Below are 15,880 nucleotides of genomic sequence, written 5' to 3' on the forward strand. Positions count from 1 at the left end.
CTTGCCGGCAAGCTAGTCCTTGTTGTGGTGATTCACTCACTTGGAGGTTCACGCGCTAATTGGCTTCACACGCCAAACCCTCAATAGGGTGCCGCACAACCAACACAAGATGAGGATCACACAAGCCACGAGCAATCCACTAGAGTACCTTTTGGCGCTCCACCGGGGAAAGGTCAAGAACCCCTCACAATCACCACGATCGGAGCTGGAGACAATCACCACCTCCGCTCGATGATCCTTGCTGCTCCAAGCCGTCTAGGTGGCAGCAACCACCAAGAGTAACAAGCAAAATCCGCAGCGAAACACGATCACTAAGTGCCTCTAGATGCAATCACTCAAGCAATGCACTTGGATCACTCCCAATCTCACTATGATGATGAATCAATGATGTAGATAAGTGGGAGTCCTTTGGCTAGGCTCACAAGGTTGCTATGTCAATGAAAATGTGCAAGAGGGCTCCCTTGAGCCGGCCATGGGACTATAAATAGAGCCCCAATCAAATAGAGCCGTTATACCCCTTCACTGGGCAAAACGCGCTCTGACCAGATGCTCCGGTCATACTGACCGGATGCTGGCCCTCAGCGTCCGGTCGCCCGATGGACACCACACGTCACCAGCTTCAAACGTTGTTTGTCAGATTCCAACGGCTACGAAGCTGACCGGACGCTCCGGTCAAAACTGACCGGACGCTGAAGCCCCAGCGTCCGGTCGTTTCTAGTAAGCTCCCCGAGGCATGTTTTTTTGACCGGACGCGTCCAGTCCACCTTGACCGGACGTAGACTAGCGTCTGGTGCTCAACCCTACCCACTATGCCGTCTGACAGCTCGACTGGATGCAGCCCTTCAGCGTTCGATCGCTGAGTGACCCAGTGTCCGGTCAGTAGACCGACGCCAGCATCACTTCGATCAACTCCATTTCAACTCTAACTTCTTCACCCTTACTCAAGTGTGCCAACCACCAAGAATTTTGCATCCGGCGCAATAGAAAATAGACATTTCATTTTCCCAAAAGCACCGAATCCCGCCGAGCTTCATACCTCACGCGGTAAAGCGTATATGAGGTAACCTGCTCTGATACCACTCGTATGATCTTTGGTTGATGTAAAGGGTGTTGAATAGTCCTATCAAAAAACACTCAAACTTTTATCAAATTTATCCTGCGGCACTGCTGCTCTAGAGGGTGGCACTACCGAACTACGGCACTGCCGTACCTATAGATAACTTTGAGTCACAGTTCAAAATCCATGAACAAAAACTTAGATCAGAGAAATTTCCTAGCTTACTGTAGGTATGACAATCACAGATCAAGAGCTAAAAGTAGTAGAAACACCACACACAAGTAGATTGACTAGAAACCCTAGAAATCACCTCAACCATAATATGTCATGTAAGTAATGTAAATCAAGCACAAATGACATAATGATTTATCCCATGGTTCGGCTCGCCACCAAGGCTTGCCTACCTCCACGTTGTTGAGGTTAGCCACTAAGGCTTAGGGCTTTCTAACCCTTACTCATTCTTAAGTCAAGAGACTTAACTCTTGAGATGAGGGGTGGGTTTACTAGCTTCAAGAGATGGTTATAAACCTCCCAAAACTGCCACACAAGTTGGCAAGCTCCACGGGCGACGCTCTAGCCGGCTAGGAGCCAAACTCCAAGAGTAACAAACACAATAGTCGACCAAAACGTAAACCAAGTGCTCTTTAGAGTTGGGGGAATCAATGGAGCTGCTCTCTAATTGAGTTTTGGACCCTTTTCCCTCAAGGATTGATGGGAAAATCAATGAATTTGCTTGGGGGCTTGAGGTCAACAATGGAGGAAGAGAGAGAGAGAGAGAGAGAGAGAGAGAGCTCCTGCTCTGTTTTGGGTGAGCTGGAGTGAGGAAGAAGAGGCATAGTACCATTGGGAAGGAAGGGCAATGGTATAAATACCCCCAGCCCCCAATGGTCACTTGAGTCGTGGCAGTGCCTCTCTTCAAGTGTGGCAGTGCCGCACCACGCAAGACAACAAGGGTAAGAGTGAAGTGTAGACTGTCTTGACTATGAATATGAGGATGCATGTGTATGTTTGAGCACTTGGTATCATATATTAGCTTAAGCATTGTGTCCCCCTTTATAGTACGGCTTTTTCTATACTCAAATTCAAAATATAAAAGAATTTGAACCTCCTTTGAGTTTAAAGCCATCTACATTTGTAATTGGAGGATCCTCCGTTTCATGTAGCATCCTCGAATATGAATTCCCTGCTTGTCATCTTGATAAATCTCATTAGTTCTATAATTGCGTGGTCATTATTACCAAAACCTACAATTAGGGCTTGATTGCACTTTCAGTAAGTGTTCTATACGGATGGTGCAAAAGTGGATCGAGATGGTGCATATGTTGTAATGGTTTTGTACACGTATGTTGCAAGCGTCTATCCCTAATATTTTATCTATTTTTTTTATGTATGTTGCAAGTGTGTTTATCTGGATGTTGCATATGTTTCACACACATGTTGCACGTGTTTTATCTAGATGTTGCGTACGTTTTCAAAGGTTTTCAAGTGTTTTTCAGATGTTTTTGCAAGTGTTTCATACATATGTTTCAGGTGTTTCATTTGCCTTCAGATGTATGTTGCAAGCGTAGCATTTGGGTATTTCAAAAGTTGATTGGAGTGTTTCACATGGGATGCGCATGGGAAGCGAGAGAGGACGCGACGTGGGCGATGTCCGGGTGGTGCATGCCCCATGTGTGCGCATGAAACGCAGACACGGGCGAGGGCGTGCTGGCATGAGTGCGGAGTGCAGGCGTGGGGAAACGAATCGACACGGGCCACGTACCATCCGACGGATGGGTATCCGATCAGACGTCCAAACGCCAACAGTTTCATTTAATAAAGCACAACTAGTGTATTTATATTTACAACCAATCAATCAGTTCACCTATATAATAGTTGGCTACTACTACTAGCATATACTTCATTATAAATACATGGTCCACTTTTTGCTCTCCTACAATTTCTTAGAGCTTGTTTATCGGCTAGATGTAAACTTAAATCCAACTTCTCTTCTCTCTTCTCCACCTTAATATAAAATCCACTCGTTTAAAAAAAGTCCACTTGCAACTTTTATTATTCTTACTCTTAGCGACGATATAATACTTATGTATATGGAACAAGAATTTCATTTTGAGAAAATCTCCTTGGTGGTTAGTTTCAAGCAGAGAACGTTTTCTTCCCCTCAACTATACGGCAATGTGTTTCTTTTGAACAGCAATAAGACCCTATTCATTTCGCTAAAATTTAGCTATTGCTGCTTATGCTAATTTATTATGAAGGAAAAATATAGTTTCTTTGTTTAAAAGTACCGCTAAAGTCATGATAAAAATAGGAACTCAGTCTACGGTTCCACGCTTGCAAGAGTGGCCCACCCGAAGGCACGGCAAAGAACGGAGAAAGGCCAATTGGGTGCAATCCCACGAACCGGCAAGGCAACCCCCAACAAGATTTGACCCCTCTATAAATTCACGCCTCCCTCCCCTCCCCGCGCCGAAGTCTTCTCTCCTGTCATCTTGACGACACCAGTCCATCAATGCAGTCTCCCTTTCTTGTGCTTCTTCTCTCTCTAATTAACAACGCTATTAGCTGGACTCCCATAGTCCCGTGCCATCACGCTCTCATACCCCTCCTAGATCCTCGCGACCCTTTCTTGTGGGCACACATTTTTTATTCCAATAAAGCGAGGGGCTGGTGGTTAATCAGCACTTGCTAGTCGCTTCTCCAATCCCAAAGGCCAAATATAAGCAAGATCTCCAGAGAGAGAAGCGCTGCGATTGCGAAGCACCATAGAAGAGGAGAGAGAGAGAGTGATACTGATATATCGGTGTGATACCTCCGGACCTCCCTGAGGCCTTGTTTAGATGCCATCCAAATTCCAAGTTTTTTCACTCTCTCTCCATCACATCAATTTTTAGCCGCTTGCATGGAGTATTAAATGTAGGTAAAAAAAATAACTAATTGCACAGTTTAGTTCGAAATTACGAGATGAATCTTTTGAGCCTAGTTGGTCCACGATTGGACAATATTTGTCAAATAAGACGAAAGTGCTACTATTCATTGGGTTGAAATTTTTTCGCAATCTAAACGAGGCCTGAGTGTCATCTTGTGCCCTCAGTGACAGTGAGCGGCGCTTCACTCCGTCCGTCCGGTGGCCCGACCTGCTTCCAGAGTTCCAGTCCAGTGGAGGGAAAGCACCGAAAGGCGCGGCCTTTTTTCTCGCTTTGCTTGCCCCTTCTTTTCACTTCCCTCCCTTTCCTCTCCTCCCCGCTCCATGGCCCCCGCGGCGCCGGCGGGCCTCGCCGCCGTCGTGGTCGCGGTTGCCGTGCTCGCCGCCGCGGTGTCGGCGGCCGTCACCTACGACCGCAAGGCCGTGGTGGTGAATGGCCAGCGCCGGATCCTGATGTCCGGCTCCATCCACTACCCAAGGAGTGTCCCCGAGGTGCGTGACGCTCTCTTGCTCCTCGTCTTGCTCCTTCGGAGCGTGGCGTCCTTCTCCTCTCCCCCGAAATGCGGGCTAGCTGGCCCGCCGCTGCGGTTGGTGTAGTGTGTCTGACCCTCTTGGTTGTTGCGTGTTTGTTTCTTCTGGCGCGCAGATGTGGCCGGATCTGATACAGAAGGCCAAGGACGGCGGCCTCGACGTCGTGCAGACCTACGTCTTCTGGAACGGCCATGAGCCCTCCCGTGGACAGGTAGTTACCGACGCTGGTAAAAATGTCGGTTTCTTTGCCCCCTTCCTCTGCTGTTCTTGATGTGGTGGTTGGTTGCCCATGCGCAGTACTACTTCGAGGGGCGGTATGATCTGGTGCACTTCATCAAGCTGGTGAAGCAGGCCGGACTCTACGTGCACCTCCGCATTGGCCCCTACGTCTGCGCCGAGTGGAATTTTGGGTAAGCGGAACTTTCTTGGTTTTGCTCTATGTTTGTACGAATTGTTTAGGGCGACATTGATGTTCTTGCTGTGTCCATTGGTTTCTTGTGGTGTGTATGAGTTTCTTCTTGAGAAAAAAAAATCATGCGGAGATTTGGTAGTTAATTTGGTTTACTGAAGTCGTTTTCATGCTCTTGTAGTTGACAGTGAGTGTTCGCTTGTAACAACTCAGTCCTGTATTCCTGTGCTTTAAATTTGGCTAGTGAGGAATAATTAACACAGATCCATTGATGTCAAGGTGATGTGAAGTATGCTAAACTATGCTTCTCTTCCCACTTTTGGTTTCAGTGGTTTCCCTGTTTGGCTCAAGTATGTCCCGGGCATCAGCTTTAGGACCGATAATGAACCGTTCAAGGTAAGAATTGATTTGTGGCTCTGCTTTTCATGTGTTTCTCCTTTCTAAAATTACTGCAAAACTCGATAAGTTTTTTTTTAACCCTGGGTTCAATCTTGAACAGGCTGAGATGCAGAAATTCACCACGAAGATCGTTGACATGATGAAGTCCGAAGGGCTCTTTGAATGGCAGGGAGGGCCAATAATCCTCTCCCAGGTATGTTTGCAACTCTCCTTTGATATGTATTGATGCCATCCTTTTGAATGCAACCCACCATTGGATTCTGATTGTCCTTGCAGATTGAGAATGAGTTTGGGCCCTTGGAGTGGGATCAGGGAGAGCCCGCCAAGGCCTACGCATCATGGGCAGCTAACATGGCAGTTGCACTCAACACAAGTGTTCCATGGGTCATGTGCAAAGAAGATGATGCCCCGGATCCAATTGTATGTCCTGTACTCCCTTTATTTAAGTGTGCATCTTGGGCAGGATTTCTTTAATGTGCTGGGGTCTGAACTTGTGTCCATCTTCCAAGATAGGAAACTAATGATTGGTCATACTCCTATGTTGGATGGTTTGCTATTTTCTTCCTCTCCTTTTTCATTCATCAAGAACTTACTTTGATCTAATGGTTGCAGATTAATACTTGCAATGGATTTTATTGTGACTGGTTCGCCCCAAACAAACCTCACAAGCCTACCATGTGGACTGAGGCTTGGACATCTTGGTAATTTAGTTTGCTTTCTTTTCTTAACCTAAGAAATCAGGAACTTGTAATTTTTCAAGTCTACGGATGAATAGTCACTAGTGTGTCTGTATCTTTCAAGAAAAGAACTTTCTATAGGCTGTGTGCTTTTATGCAGAAGTCGGACAACATGGTTTTATCAACTTGATATAATTTCTTGAGTTAATAAATGCTTCCTCAATAAAAAAAAAGAAACCAGACACTTGTAGTTTTTTTTTTAAATATTTCTCCTGATGTATCCCTTTTTCTCTCTTGAATGCAGGTATACAGGATTTGGTATTCCAGTCCCACATAGACCAGTAGAGGATCTAGCATATGGTGTTGCCAAGTTTATTCAGAAGGGTGGCTCTTTTGTTAATTATTACATGGTAACTCCCATGATTCATGCTATGCAGCTGAAGCTTATTACCAAATTATTGAATGAGCAAAATTATGACTTATGACACCACTTTGCAGTATCATGGAGGAACAAATTTTGGGCGCACAGCTGGTGGTCCATTCATTGCAACTAGCTACGACTATGATGCTCCTATTGATGAATATGGTGAGTTGAACACATTCTACTTTGGTAAAAGGCACGTATTATACAGTTTTCATCAATCTCCTCTCATGTAAGGATTACTGCTACATAATTTCCCCTAAAGCAACATCTATATGTGATTCCATAGATGCTATAAGGTTGATTTAATATTACTCCAGTCATCCTGAATGAAACTGTATGTATTTTGTGATATGTTTTTCCTGTCAGCAGTGGCAACAGCATGACACACTAATATTGACATCCACAGTCCCTAGTATGTGAGACTACAAGGTTTTAATTATTAAAATTGTTGGATAAAGATAAATGTAACCTCTAATATCCTTGATTATTAAAATACTTGATTGGGTCAGACATTGTTTCTGCAATCAAAAGCAAATGCATCTAGCATTGTTTTATTACTTTGATGGAGTGAGTACATTGGGGCATTTGGTGCAAAATAGCAAGTGATTATATTTCAATCATTTCATAATCAAATAATCCCTTATGTTGATCAAGTTGATCTGAGTTCCTCCCCTTCACTTCCTCAGGCTTACTGAGAGAACCAAAATGGGGTCACTTGAAGGAGTTGCATAAAGCTATCAAGCTTTGTGAACCAGCATTGGTTGCAGGAGACCCAATTGTAACTTCACTTGGCAATGCTCAGCAGGTTGTTAATTAGTACAGCATTAAGTTCATTCTTCTGCTCTTGAATGCAATAATATTTTGTACAGGACTGACTTCTTGGTAATTTCATCTTTAGGCATCTGTTTTTAGATCAAGCACTGATGCTTGTGTGGCCTTCCTTGAGAACAAGGATAAAGTATCTTATGGTAGGGTATCATTCAATGGAATGCATTATAATCTACCTCCCTGGTCCATAAGTATTCTCCCAGACTGCAAAACAACAGTTTACAACACTGCCAGGGTGAGATTGGGCACCTGAGTCTTTTTTTTTCATTCTACAACTTCCTTTTGTTCTTACTCTAATTGAGTTACTTTCTTAAATTGGATGGTTTTCCTAATATTGAGTTCACACAACATTTCCTTGGTGCTACTGTACCTTATAATTCTTGGTGAAAAACTTTTTATACTGATATGTTTATACAGGTTGGAAGTCAGATTTCACAAATGAAAATGGAATGGGCTGGAGGATTCACATGGCAATCATACAATGAGGATATAAACTCCTTGGGTGATGAATCATTTGCAACAGTAGGGTTACTGGAACAGATAAATATGACAAGGGATAACACAGACTACTTATGGTATACAACATAGTGAGTACCCTAAGTCCCTAACTTAGAAAATCTAATAATAGCTTTTACATTTCGAAGATGCTAAAGGTTTCACTTTCAGCGTTGATGTTGCTCAGGATGAGCAGTTTCTCAGTAATGGGAAGAATCCAATGCTAACTGTTATGTCGGCTGGTCATGCTTTGCATATTTTCGTTAATGGACAACTAACTGGTAAAACAAAGGGCTCTCTCTCTCTCTCTCTCTCTCCCCTCTTGATTTTCATCATGCTCTCTAATTCATTGGCAGGAACTGTGTATGGAAGTGTAGATGATCCAAGATTGACATATCGTGGAAATGTGAAACTTTGGCCAGGCAGTAACACTATTTCATGCTTAAGTATAGCAGTTGGTCTCCCGGTAAGTGCACCAGTTTTTTTCAACAGCAGATAGTACTCTTGGCTTTGAGCTGTGTCAACCTTTCCAGATTCATTCCATTAACCTTTGCTGCAGAATGTGGGAGAACATTTTGAGACTTGGAATGCTGGAATTCTAGGTCCTGTGACACTCGATGGCCTAAATGAGGGAAGAAGAGATCTCACGTGGCAGAAATGGACCTATAAGGTTACTTCTGCCATTGTTATGAACCTTAACCTTATGTATGATGTGTTAAACACGTGAACCTTAATAACTCTACTTGTCCAGGTTGGTCTGAAAGGTGAGGATTTGAGTCTTCATTCACTTAGTGGTAGCTCTTCAGTAGAGTGGGGAGAACCCATGCAGAAGCAGCCTCTGACATGGTACAAGGTATGGAAGATCATAAGTTTAATTGCTTTCCATGTGGAAAAAACGTTTTATTTTTTTAAAAAATCGTTTACTGTATCCTGTGCAGGCTTTCTTCAATGCACCTGACGGCGATGAGCCATTAGCTTTGGATATGAGTAGCATGGGTAAAGGTCAAATCTGGATAAACGGACAAGGTATTGGAAGGTATTGGCCTGGCTACAAAGCTTCTGGAACCTGTGGAATCTGTGATTACCGTGGAGAGTATGATGAAAAGAAGTGCCAAACCAACTGTGGTGACTCTTCTCAGAGATGGTAGGCACTTTGTATACTTATGCAGAAATATCCATGGAAAGTTTACATTTGGAGCTCTTTATATTCATGTCATGCTTGTTCAGGTACCATGTTCCACGTTCATGGCTTAATCCGACGGGGAACCTTTTGGTTATATTTGAGGAGTGGGGTGGTGATCCTACTGGAATCTCGATGGTGAAAAGAACAACAGGGAGTATCTGTGCTGATGTCTCTGAATGGCAACCATCAATGACGAACTGGCGTACAAAAGACTATGAGAAAGCCAAGATCCACCTCCAGTGTGATCATGGACGGAAGATGACTGACATAAAGTTCGCCAGCTTTGGCACACCACAGGGCTCCTGTGGGAGCTACTTTGAAGGTGGCTGTCATGCACACAAGTCATACGACATATTTTGGAAGGTAAAGGATCTGCAAACACTGGTCAAGTAAAGCCAACAACATTGAAGTCGTATTTGTGTTTACTGTTTAGCTACAATTAAAATTGGTGTTTCTTGCAGAACTGCATTGGTCAAGAGCGCTGTGGGGTAAGCGTGGTTCCAGATGTATTTGGTGGGGATCCATGCCCTGGGACTATGAAAAGAGCCGTTGTTGAGGCTATATGCGGTTGAGTCATATAATCCATATAGCATATTGGTTTCTACAATAATGTTACCCTATCAACCTGGCAAGGGGTGAAAGTCGCGGCAACTGTGACGCACGGATTGTCAGGAGTTACAGGAATTAGTTGTATGTTAGATTTAAGCATTGATATCTGTATGTAACTTAGGCTACATAAGATTTGCATGGAAGAAATTGTTAGGACCCTAGCTGTGAGAAATTAAGTGTTGTGGGTCTCTAGACAAAGTGTAAATTGGTCTGCCAGGGCAGTGACGCGCATATGAGACTCTGCTTATACCTGAGTCCATGTGCGCGGTGGCTCTTGGGTTTGAGATTGCCAAAAAGCCAGCAATTGGCTTTGCATTATCTGATTATTCATTTTTGGTCATTGGAGGGTGCAATGTAAACGCTCAGGGCCCATCATTCATGAATTTTCCTAGCAAGTATTGAAACAGTAAAGAAAATATTGGTTCAGATTATAAATAGCAGTTGTCTTACATTTGCCTGACTCGGTGTTTTGTTGGGCATGGTTTACGTGAATGTCATCTTGCTGAATACTTCAGTTGCTTACATCAGTGTCACACCTAATTTTAAGGATAAAATGGAGTGCAAAATCTTATGTGCGTCCAGAGATTAGTCACACACATAAGCTGACAAATTATGAATAGTATCATTACAAATGTTTATTACATCACGAATAAGACAGAGTTATCACGTAAATATAGCGGAAATAATAAAAAGATCTTTCGCGGAAGCTCCAATTCACAGGGGCGTCGACTGGTTGACCACAAGTCTAGTAGTCCTCAGGAAAATCATCATTCTCAAGGTCATCTGTTACCCATCCAGGATTTTTATCCAAGTAATGAAAATAAACAAGCGTAAGTACATGTCGTACTCAACAAGTGTAACACGGGGTTCATGAGGCTCAAAAGGCTAGACACGGTTCAACAGCGTTCAGCTTTTAGTTGTCATAATTTTAGCTTATGAGTAACATCAAGTTGTTTCAATTCCCATTGCCAAACACATGATCAAATGTAAACATGAATAATGAATAGCATAAACAAATGTTACTTAGTGTTCATCTATTCCATAAGGGTTCCAAGGCCGCTCGTGACCGTGAGCACGGCTGATATACCAGTTTTACACTCTACAGAGGTTGTACACTTTCACTGTGAGTCGTGATTCCCATAAGCCCGGGTTTATAACTCCCAAAACACTTCCAAGGTGAGCAGGCAGGGGTCACTATGAAGCCTTTCAAAGGTTCGTCTAACAAGTTAGGGCCATTAGTTTCACTTGGCAAACAGTTATAGGAACCCCCTGTCAAATGGCACAATTCCTTCACGGCTATACACATAAGAGTAGAGGCTGTCCTATACCCGATTCGTCAAGCCATTCTTACGCCAATAAAGGTAACCACTAACAAGCTAGAAAAGGTTCTCATACTGAGCTAAAGCCAGAGCCATGTAGCCCTCACAGCTGTACTGTAAGTCCCGGATGATCACTTACAGATAAGTCCTTAGGGAGAGGAATCTGAAGCATTTAGAAAGTAGCTAAACACTACAGCCCCCTGTTTCCATGTTGCTAAAAAGTCATATTTTAGCGTTTATTGCATATACCATTAGTCAAGTTACAAGATCATGGTTCAATTGAGCTCTAGCAAAGCTACCCATATGCATAACCCATAGGTGACAAGGTAATAGTTCAATTCTAAGAAATCCCTATCAAGGCGACACATGCAATATGAATTTAATGAATTAAAGTGAATAGGAAACAAGGATGATCCCATGCTATACTTGCCTTGAGCAATGTACACCTGCTGGTCCTGCTCGTCAAAGTCGTACCCTTGATCCTCCGAGAACTGCTCATCGTCTATACTCGATAACCACAGCAACATACAAGCATCCAGGAGCAATCATGCAAAGCAAACAATGCTACAGATTAGAACAGTACACCAACAACAAAGAATCAAGATGAAAAGTTTGGAAAACGAATCTACGTCTCGCTATGAACACGCAGACGCGAAGATCGCAAAAATCGGATCTAAAACGGAAAAGTTATGGTTTAAACAAGATTTCCTATAGACAAATAATAGATTAGATCTAAGCTCGAATTATAAAAGTTGGAAACCTACTGTACAGTAGCATAAACGTGTAGATTACTTATTTACGAACCCAACGCAACTTGAACGGATCTAATCGGAGTTAAAACGGAGATTTTACGGCTAAAACAAGTTGAATGGCAAAACTGTGAATAGCTGAAAACGTATTTCATTAAAACCGAACCAAAATACGCTTTCGAAAGAAAGAAACGTAACCTGTGAAACGCGCAAAGGACCGCGGGTTGAATCTGGAATAGTTATAAGGGCGTATTTGAAAAATAGGCAGCGAAGGGGTATCTTCTTTTATAAGCCGTCGGATTAGAAACCGATGGATGGGAATCGATCCAGCCGAAATAAAATAAAAAAAACCCAGCCGGCACAGTACGCCGGCGGCTTGACCACGGCAGCACCATGGCCGGCATGCCGGAGCTCGTGGTACACGGCTCGCAGCGCACTACACGTCGAAAGAAAAAGACAGAGAGAGAGAGGAAGGAACGGAGAACTCACCGGACCCGAAACGGAGGACCGAGAGGCAGTTGGGGCGGTCCGGCGCGAGTTGACAGCGGAGGTCGGCGGCGGCAATGGATCGGAGCTCGGCTGCGGCTGTTCGGCGAAAAAGACGGGCGCTAGATGAGATTGGGGAGAGAGGAGGGGCACGGCCGCTATTTATGGGGCGCAGAAAACTTGAGCGCGACGTCAAGGAGAGCGTGGCCGAGGCGGACTCAATCGGCGACGGCACAGTGTCCGCCTGGAACACGAACAAGGGGAAGGAGATGAGTCTGACTCACGGGCCCGGCCAGTCAGCTTGCGGAGGAAGCCTGCGCGGGCGTGGCTCGCGGCTGGCGCTAGCGAAGCTGGGCTACGCAACTGGGCCGGGGAAACCAGGCTTTGGCCCAATCAGTGAAGAGCGCGGGCCGGCTCTGGAAAAAGATGGACCGCGGCAGCAGCAGGCCTTCGGGCCGAAAAGAAGAAGGAAGAGAATTCCATTTTTTCCAATTACTCTCCAAAGCAAATTTTGAAAGCAAGAATTCAAATCATATTCAAACTTGAGTTCAAATCAAACCATTCCAAAAATTTATATGCAGTAGCATGAATGCACATTCATTGTTGTTAACCTATATTAAATTTTAATTTGATAAATTTTATTATTCTTCCTAAACTTAAATGCTCACAAAAATGCTTAGTAAATCAATTTTCCCTAGTTTCAATTGTTGTAAAATTTAGGGTGTTACAATTCTACCCCCCTTAAAATGAATCTCGTCCTCGAGATTCGGACGATGCTTACTCAAATAACTGTGGGTATGTTTTTCTCAGATCCTCTTCTCTTTCCCAAGTAGCCTCATCCTTGGTATACCGATTCCACTGAACCTTGCACATCTTTATAACTCGGCTCCGGGTAACTCTTTCTGCCGTCTCCAAAATCTTTACTGGAAACTCCTCATAAGTGAGATCTTCCTTAACTGTAAGCTCTTCTAACGGTATCTGTTCCTCAGGTACACGCAAACACTTCTTTAGCTGAGATACATGGAACACATCGTGTACACCCGACAAACTCTCAGGCAATTCTAACTGATAAGCTACCTCTCCACGTCTCTCTAAAACCTTGAAAGGTCCAATATACCTTGGTGCTAACTTTCCCTTCATGTTAAACCTCCTCACACTTCTCATAGGTGACATCTTTAAGTACACGTAATCACCTACTTCAAAAACCAATTCTCTTCTTCTAGTGTCGGCATAGCTCTTTTGTCGAGACTGAGCCACTCTCAAGTTATCCCTGATCATCCTTACTTGCTCTTCTGCGTCTCTTAGAACATCTGGTCCAAACACTTGAATTTCCCCCGTTTGGTTCCAAAACAACGGGGTTCTACACTTTCGTCCATACAAAGCTTCGAATGGTGCCATATTGAGACTTTTTTGATAACTGTTGTTGTACGAAAACTCTGCATAAGGAAAACTCTTATCCCAACTTGTTCCATACTGCAACGCACAAGCCCTCAACATATCCTCCAATATCTGATTAATTCTCTTAGTTTGCCCATCTGTCTGAGGATGATATGCTGTACTAAAATTCAACTTGGTTCCCAACGAACTATGTACTTGCTGCCAAAAATGAGATGTAAATTGAGTACCTTGATCAGACACAATTTTCTTGGGAACTCTATGTAGACACACTATTCTCTCCATATATAACTGAGCTAACCTTGGTCCATTATAAGTAGTCTTGACCGATATAAAGTGAGCAACTTTAGTTAAACGATCCACTATTACCCAGACTGAATCATAACCTCTCTGAGTACGTGGTAACCCAACTATAAAATCCATACCAACTTCTTCCCACTTCCACTCAGGTATCTTCATTGGTTGTAGCAATCCTGTAGGTCTTTGATGTTCAGCCTTGACCCTCTGACAGGTATCACACAAAGCAACATATTCAGCAACATCTCTTTTGAGTCCGTACCACCAATACTTCTCTTTTAGATCTAAATACATCTTGGTACTTCCAGGATGAATAGAATAAGCAGACTCATGTGCCTCACGAAGAATTGCCTCACGTATAGCCTTATCCTCAGGCACACACAGTCTTTTCCCAAACCATAGAGTTCCATTGTCGTCCATGCGGAAACCTGGTGCCTTACCAATCACTATGTTTTCTGCTATCTCCTTCAACTTCGCATCCTGTAACTGACCCTTACGTATTTCTTGCTCTAATTTAGGCTCCAACACCAACTCCACCGCATTAGTGACAAAGCCTAAATTCAGTAGCGTAATCTCAGCACACAACTCACTTGACATCGATGTCACTTGCACCTCATTGGCATAACTCTTCCTACTAAGAGCATCGGCGACAACATTTGCCTTCCCCAGATGATAGTGTACCTCTAGGTCATAATCTTTGATCAACTCTAACCATCGACGCTGCCTCATATTCAGATCCGTCTGAGTGAAAATGTACTTCAAACTTTTGTGATCAGTATAGATGTCACTCTTATGTCCAATGAGATAATGCCTCCATATCTTCAAAGCATGAACCACTGCTGCTAACTCTAAGTCATGAGTAGGATAATTTAGCTCATGCTTTCTCAACTGGCGGGATGCATAAGCCACTACTCTGCCTTCTTGCATAAGAACACATCCAAGTCCGTGACGAGATGCATCACAATAGATTGAGAAGCTCTTGTTTAGATCTGGCAAAGTCAACACTGGGGCTGTAGTCAACCTCTTCTTCAACTCTTCGAAGTTAGCTTGGCCCTTCTCGGACCACACAAACTTAGCATTTTTCTCCAATAAGGCTGTCATTGGCTTGGCAAGCTTAGAGAAACCTTCAATGAACCTCCTGTAGTATCCAGCTAATCCCAAGAAACTACGAATCTGTCCCACATCGGTTGGTGGCTTCCAATTCAACACATCTTTCACCTTACCAGGATCTACTGCAATTCCACCGTTAGAGACAACATGACCAAGAAAAGAAACTTCCTTCAACCAAAATTCACACTTGCTTCGCTTGGCATATAACTTGTGTTCTCTGAGCTTCTGCAAGACCAACCTCAGATGTTCAGCATGCTCTTCTTCTATTTTGGAGAATATCAATATATCATCGATAAATACCACCACAAACTTATCCAAAAACTCCATGAACACCTTGTTCATCAAGTACATAAAGTAGGCATGTGCATTGGTCAGACCAAAGGACATCACGGTATACTCATACAACCCATACCTCATAGTAAAAGCTGTCTTGGGTATATCAGTTGCACGAATCTTCAATTGATGATAGCCAGAACGAAGATCAATCTTAGAGAAAACACAAGCACCTCTCAACTGATCAAACAAGTCATCAATTCTAGGCAACGGATACTTGTTCTTGATAGTGACTTCATTGAGTGACCGATAGTCAACACACATCCTCTGAATACCATCCTTCTTGTCAAAAATATAACCGGTGCTCCCCAAGGTGACAAACTAGGATGAATAAAACCTTTCTCCTGTAACTCCTTTATTTGTTTCTTAAGTTCTTCTAATTCATTAACCCCCATTCTATATGGATGCTTAGCTATAGGTGCAGTTCCAGGTAATAATTCAATAATAAACTCAATGTCACGGTCAGGTGGCATACCTGGCAAATCATCGGGGAACACATCTGGAAATTCATCCACCACTGGGTCCTCCTTGTTGCCGCTATCATCAAGCTGGTTCACTGTGGCTGTTGATTGTGCTTGTATTACAACATCAACACTGATTTTTTCTCCATTTGGTGCGGTCACAACCACAACCTTCTCTTTACACTGAATCAC

The 15,880-nt window shown here is 43.4% G+C and overlaps 1 protein-coding gene across 3 annotated transcripts; it reads left to right on the forward strand.

Moving 5' to 3' along the window:
- The first annotated feature begins 4,173 nt into the window (after positions 1 to 4,173).
- LOC136456161 (beta-galactosidase 2) lies at positions 4,174 to 9,929 on the forward strand. Of its 3 annotated transcripts, none has more exons than XM_066455943.1 (19): positions 4,175 to 4,475; positions 4,630 to 4,725; positions 4,812 to 4,924; positions 5,253 to 5,319; positions 5,423 to 5,515; positions 5,599 to 5,742; positions 5,935 to 6,023; positions 6,304 to 6,409; positions 6,498 to 6,585; positions 7,110 to 7,228; positions 7,322 to 7,486; positions 7,669 to 7,838; positions 7,918 to 8,027; positions 8,124 to 8,212; positions 8,306 to 8,416; positions 8,498 to 8,599; positions 8,685 to 8,890; positions 8,974 to 9,292; positions 9,391 to 9,929. In XM_066455943.1, the coding sequence occupies exons 1-19, from the start codon at positions 4,308 to 4,310 to the stop codon at positions 9,499 to 9,501; spliced, it is 2,466 nt and encodes an 821-aa protein (XP_066312040.1). In that variant the 5' UTR covers positions 4,175 to 4,307; the 3' UTR covers positions 9,502 to 9,929. The 3 variants fall into 3 exon arrangements, with proteins under 3 accessions (XP_066312037.1, XP_066312040.1, XP_066312038.1); XM_066455941.1 differs by having other exon boundaries at positions 4,176 to 4,475; positions 8,103 to 8,212; XM_066455940.1 differs by having other exon boundaries at positions 4,174 to 4,475; positions 7,918 to 8,212.
- The last annotated feature ends 5,951 nt before the right edge of the window (positions 9,930 to 15,880 follow it).

The sequence above is a fragment of the Miscanthus floridulus genome, chromosome 6 (genome assembly GCF_019320115.1).
Source record: "Miscanthus floridulus cultivar M001 chromosome 6, ASM1932011v1, whole genome shotgun sequence".
Classification (NCBI taxonomy): domain Eukaryota; kingdom Viridiplantae; phylum Streptophyta; class Magnoliopsida; order Poales; family Poaceae; genus Miscanthus; species Miscanthus floridulus.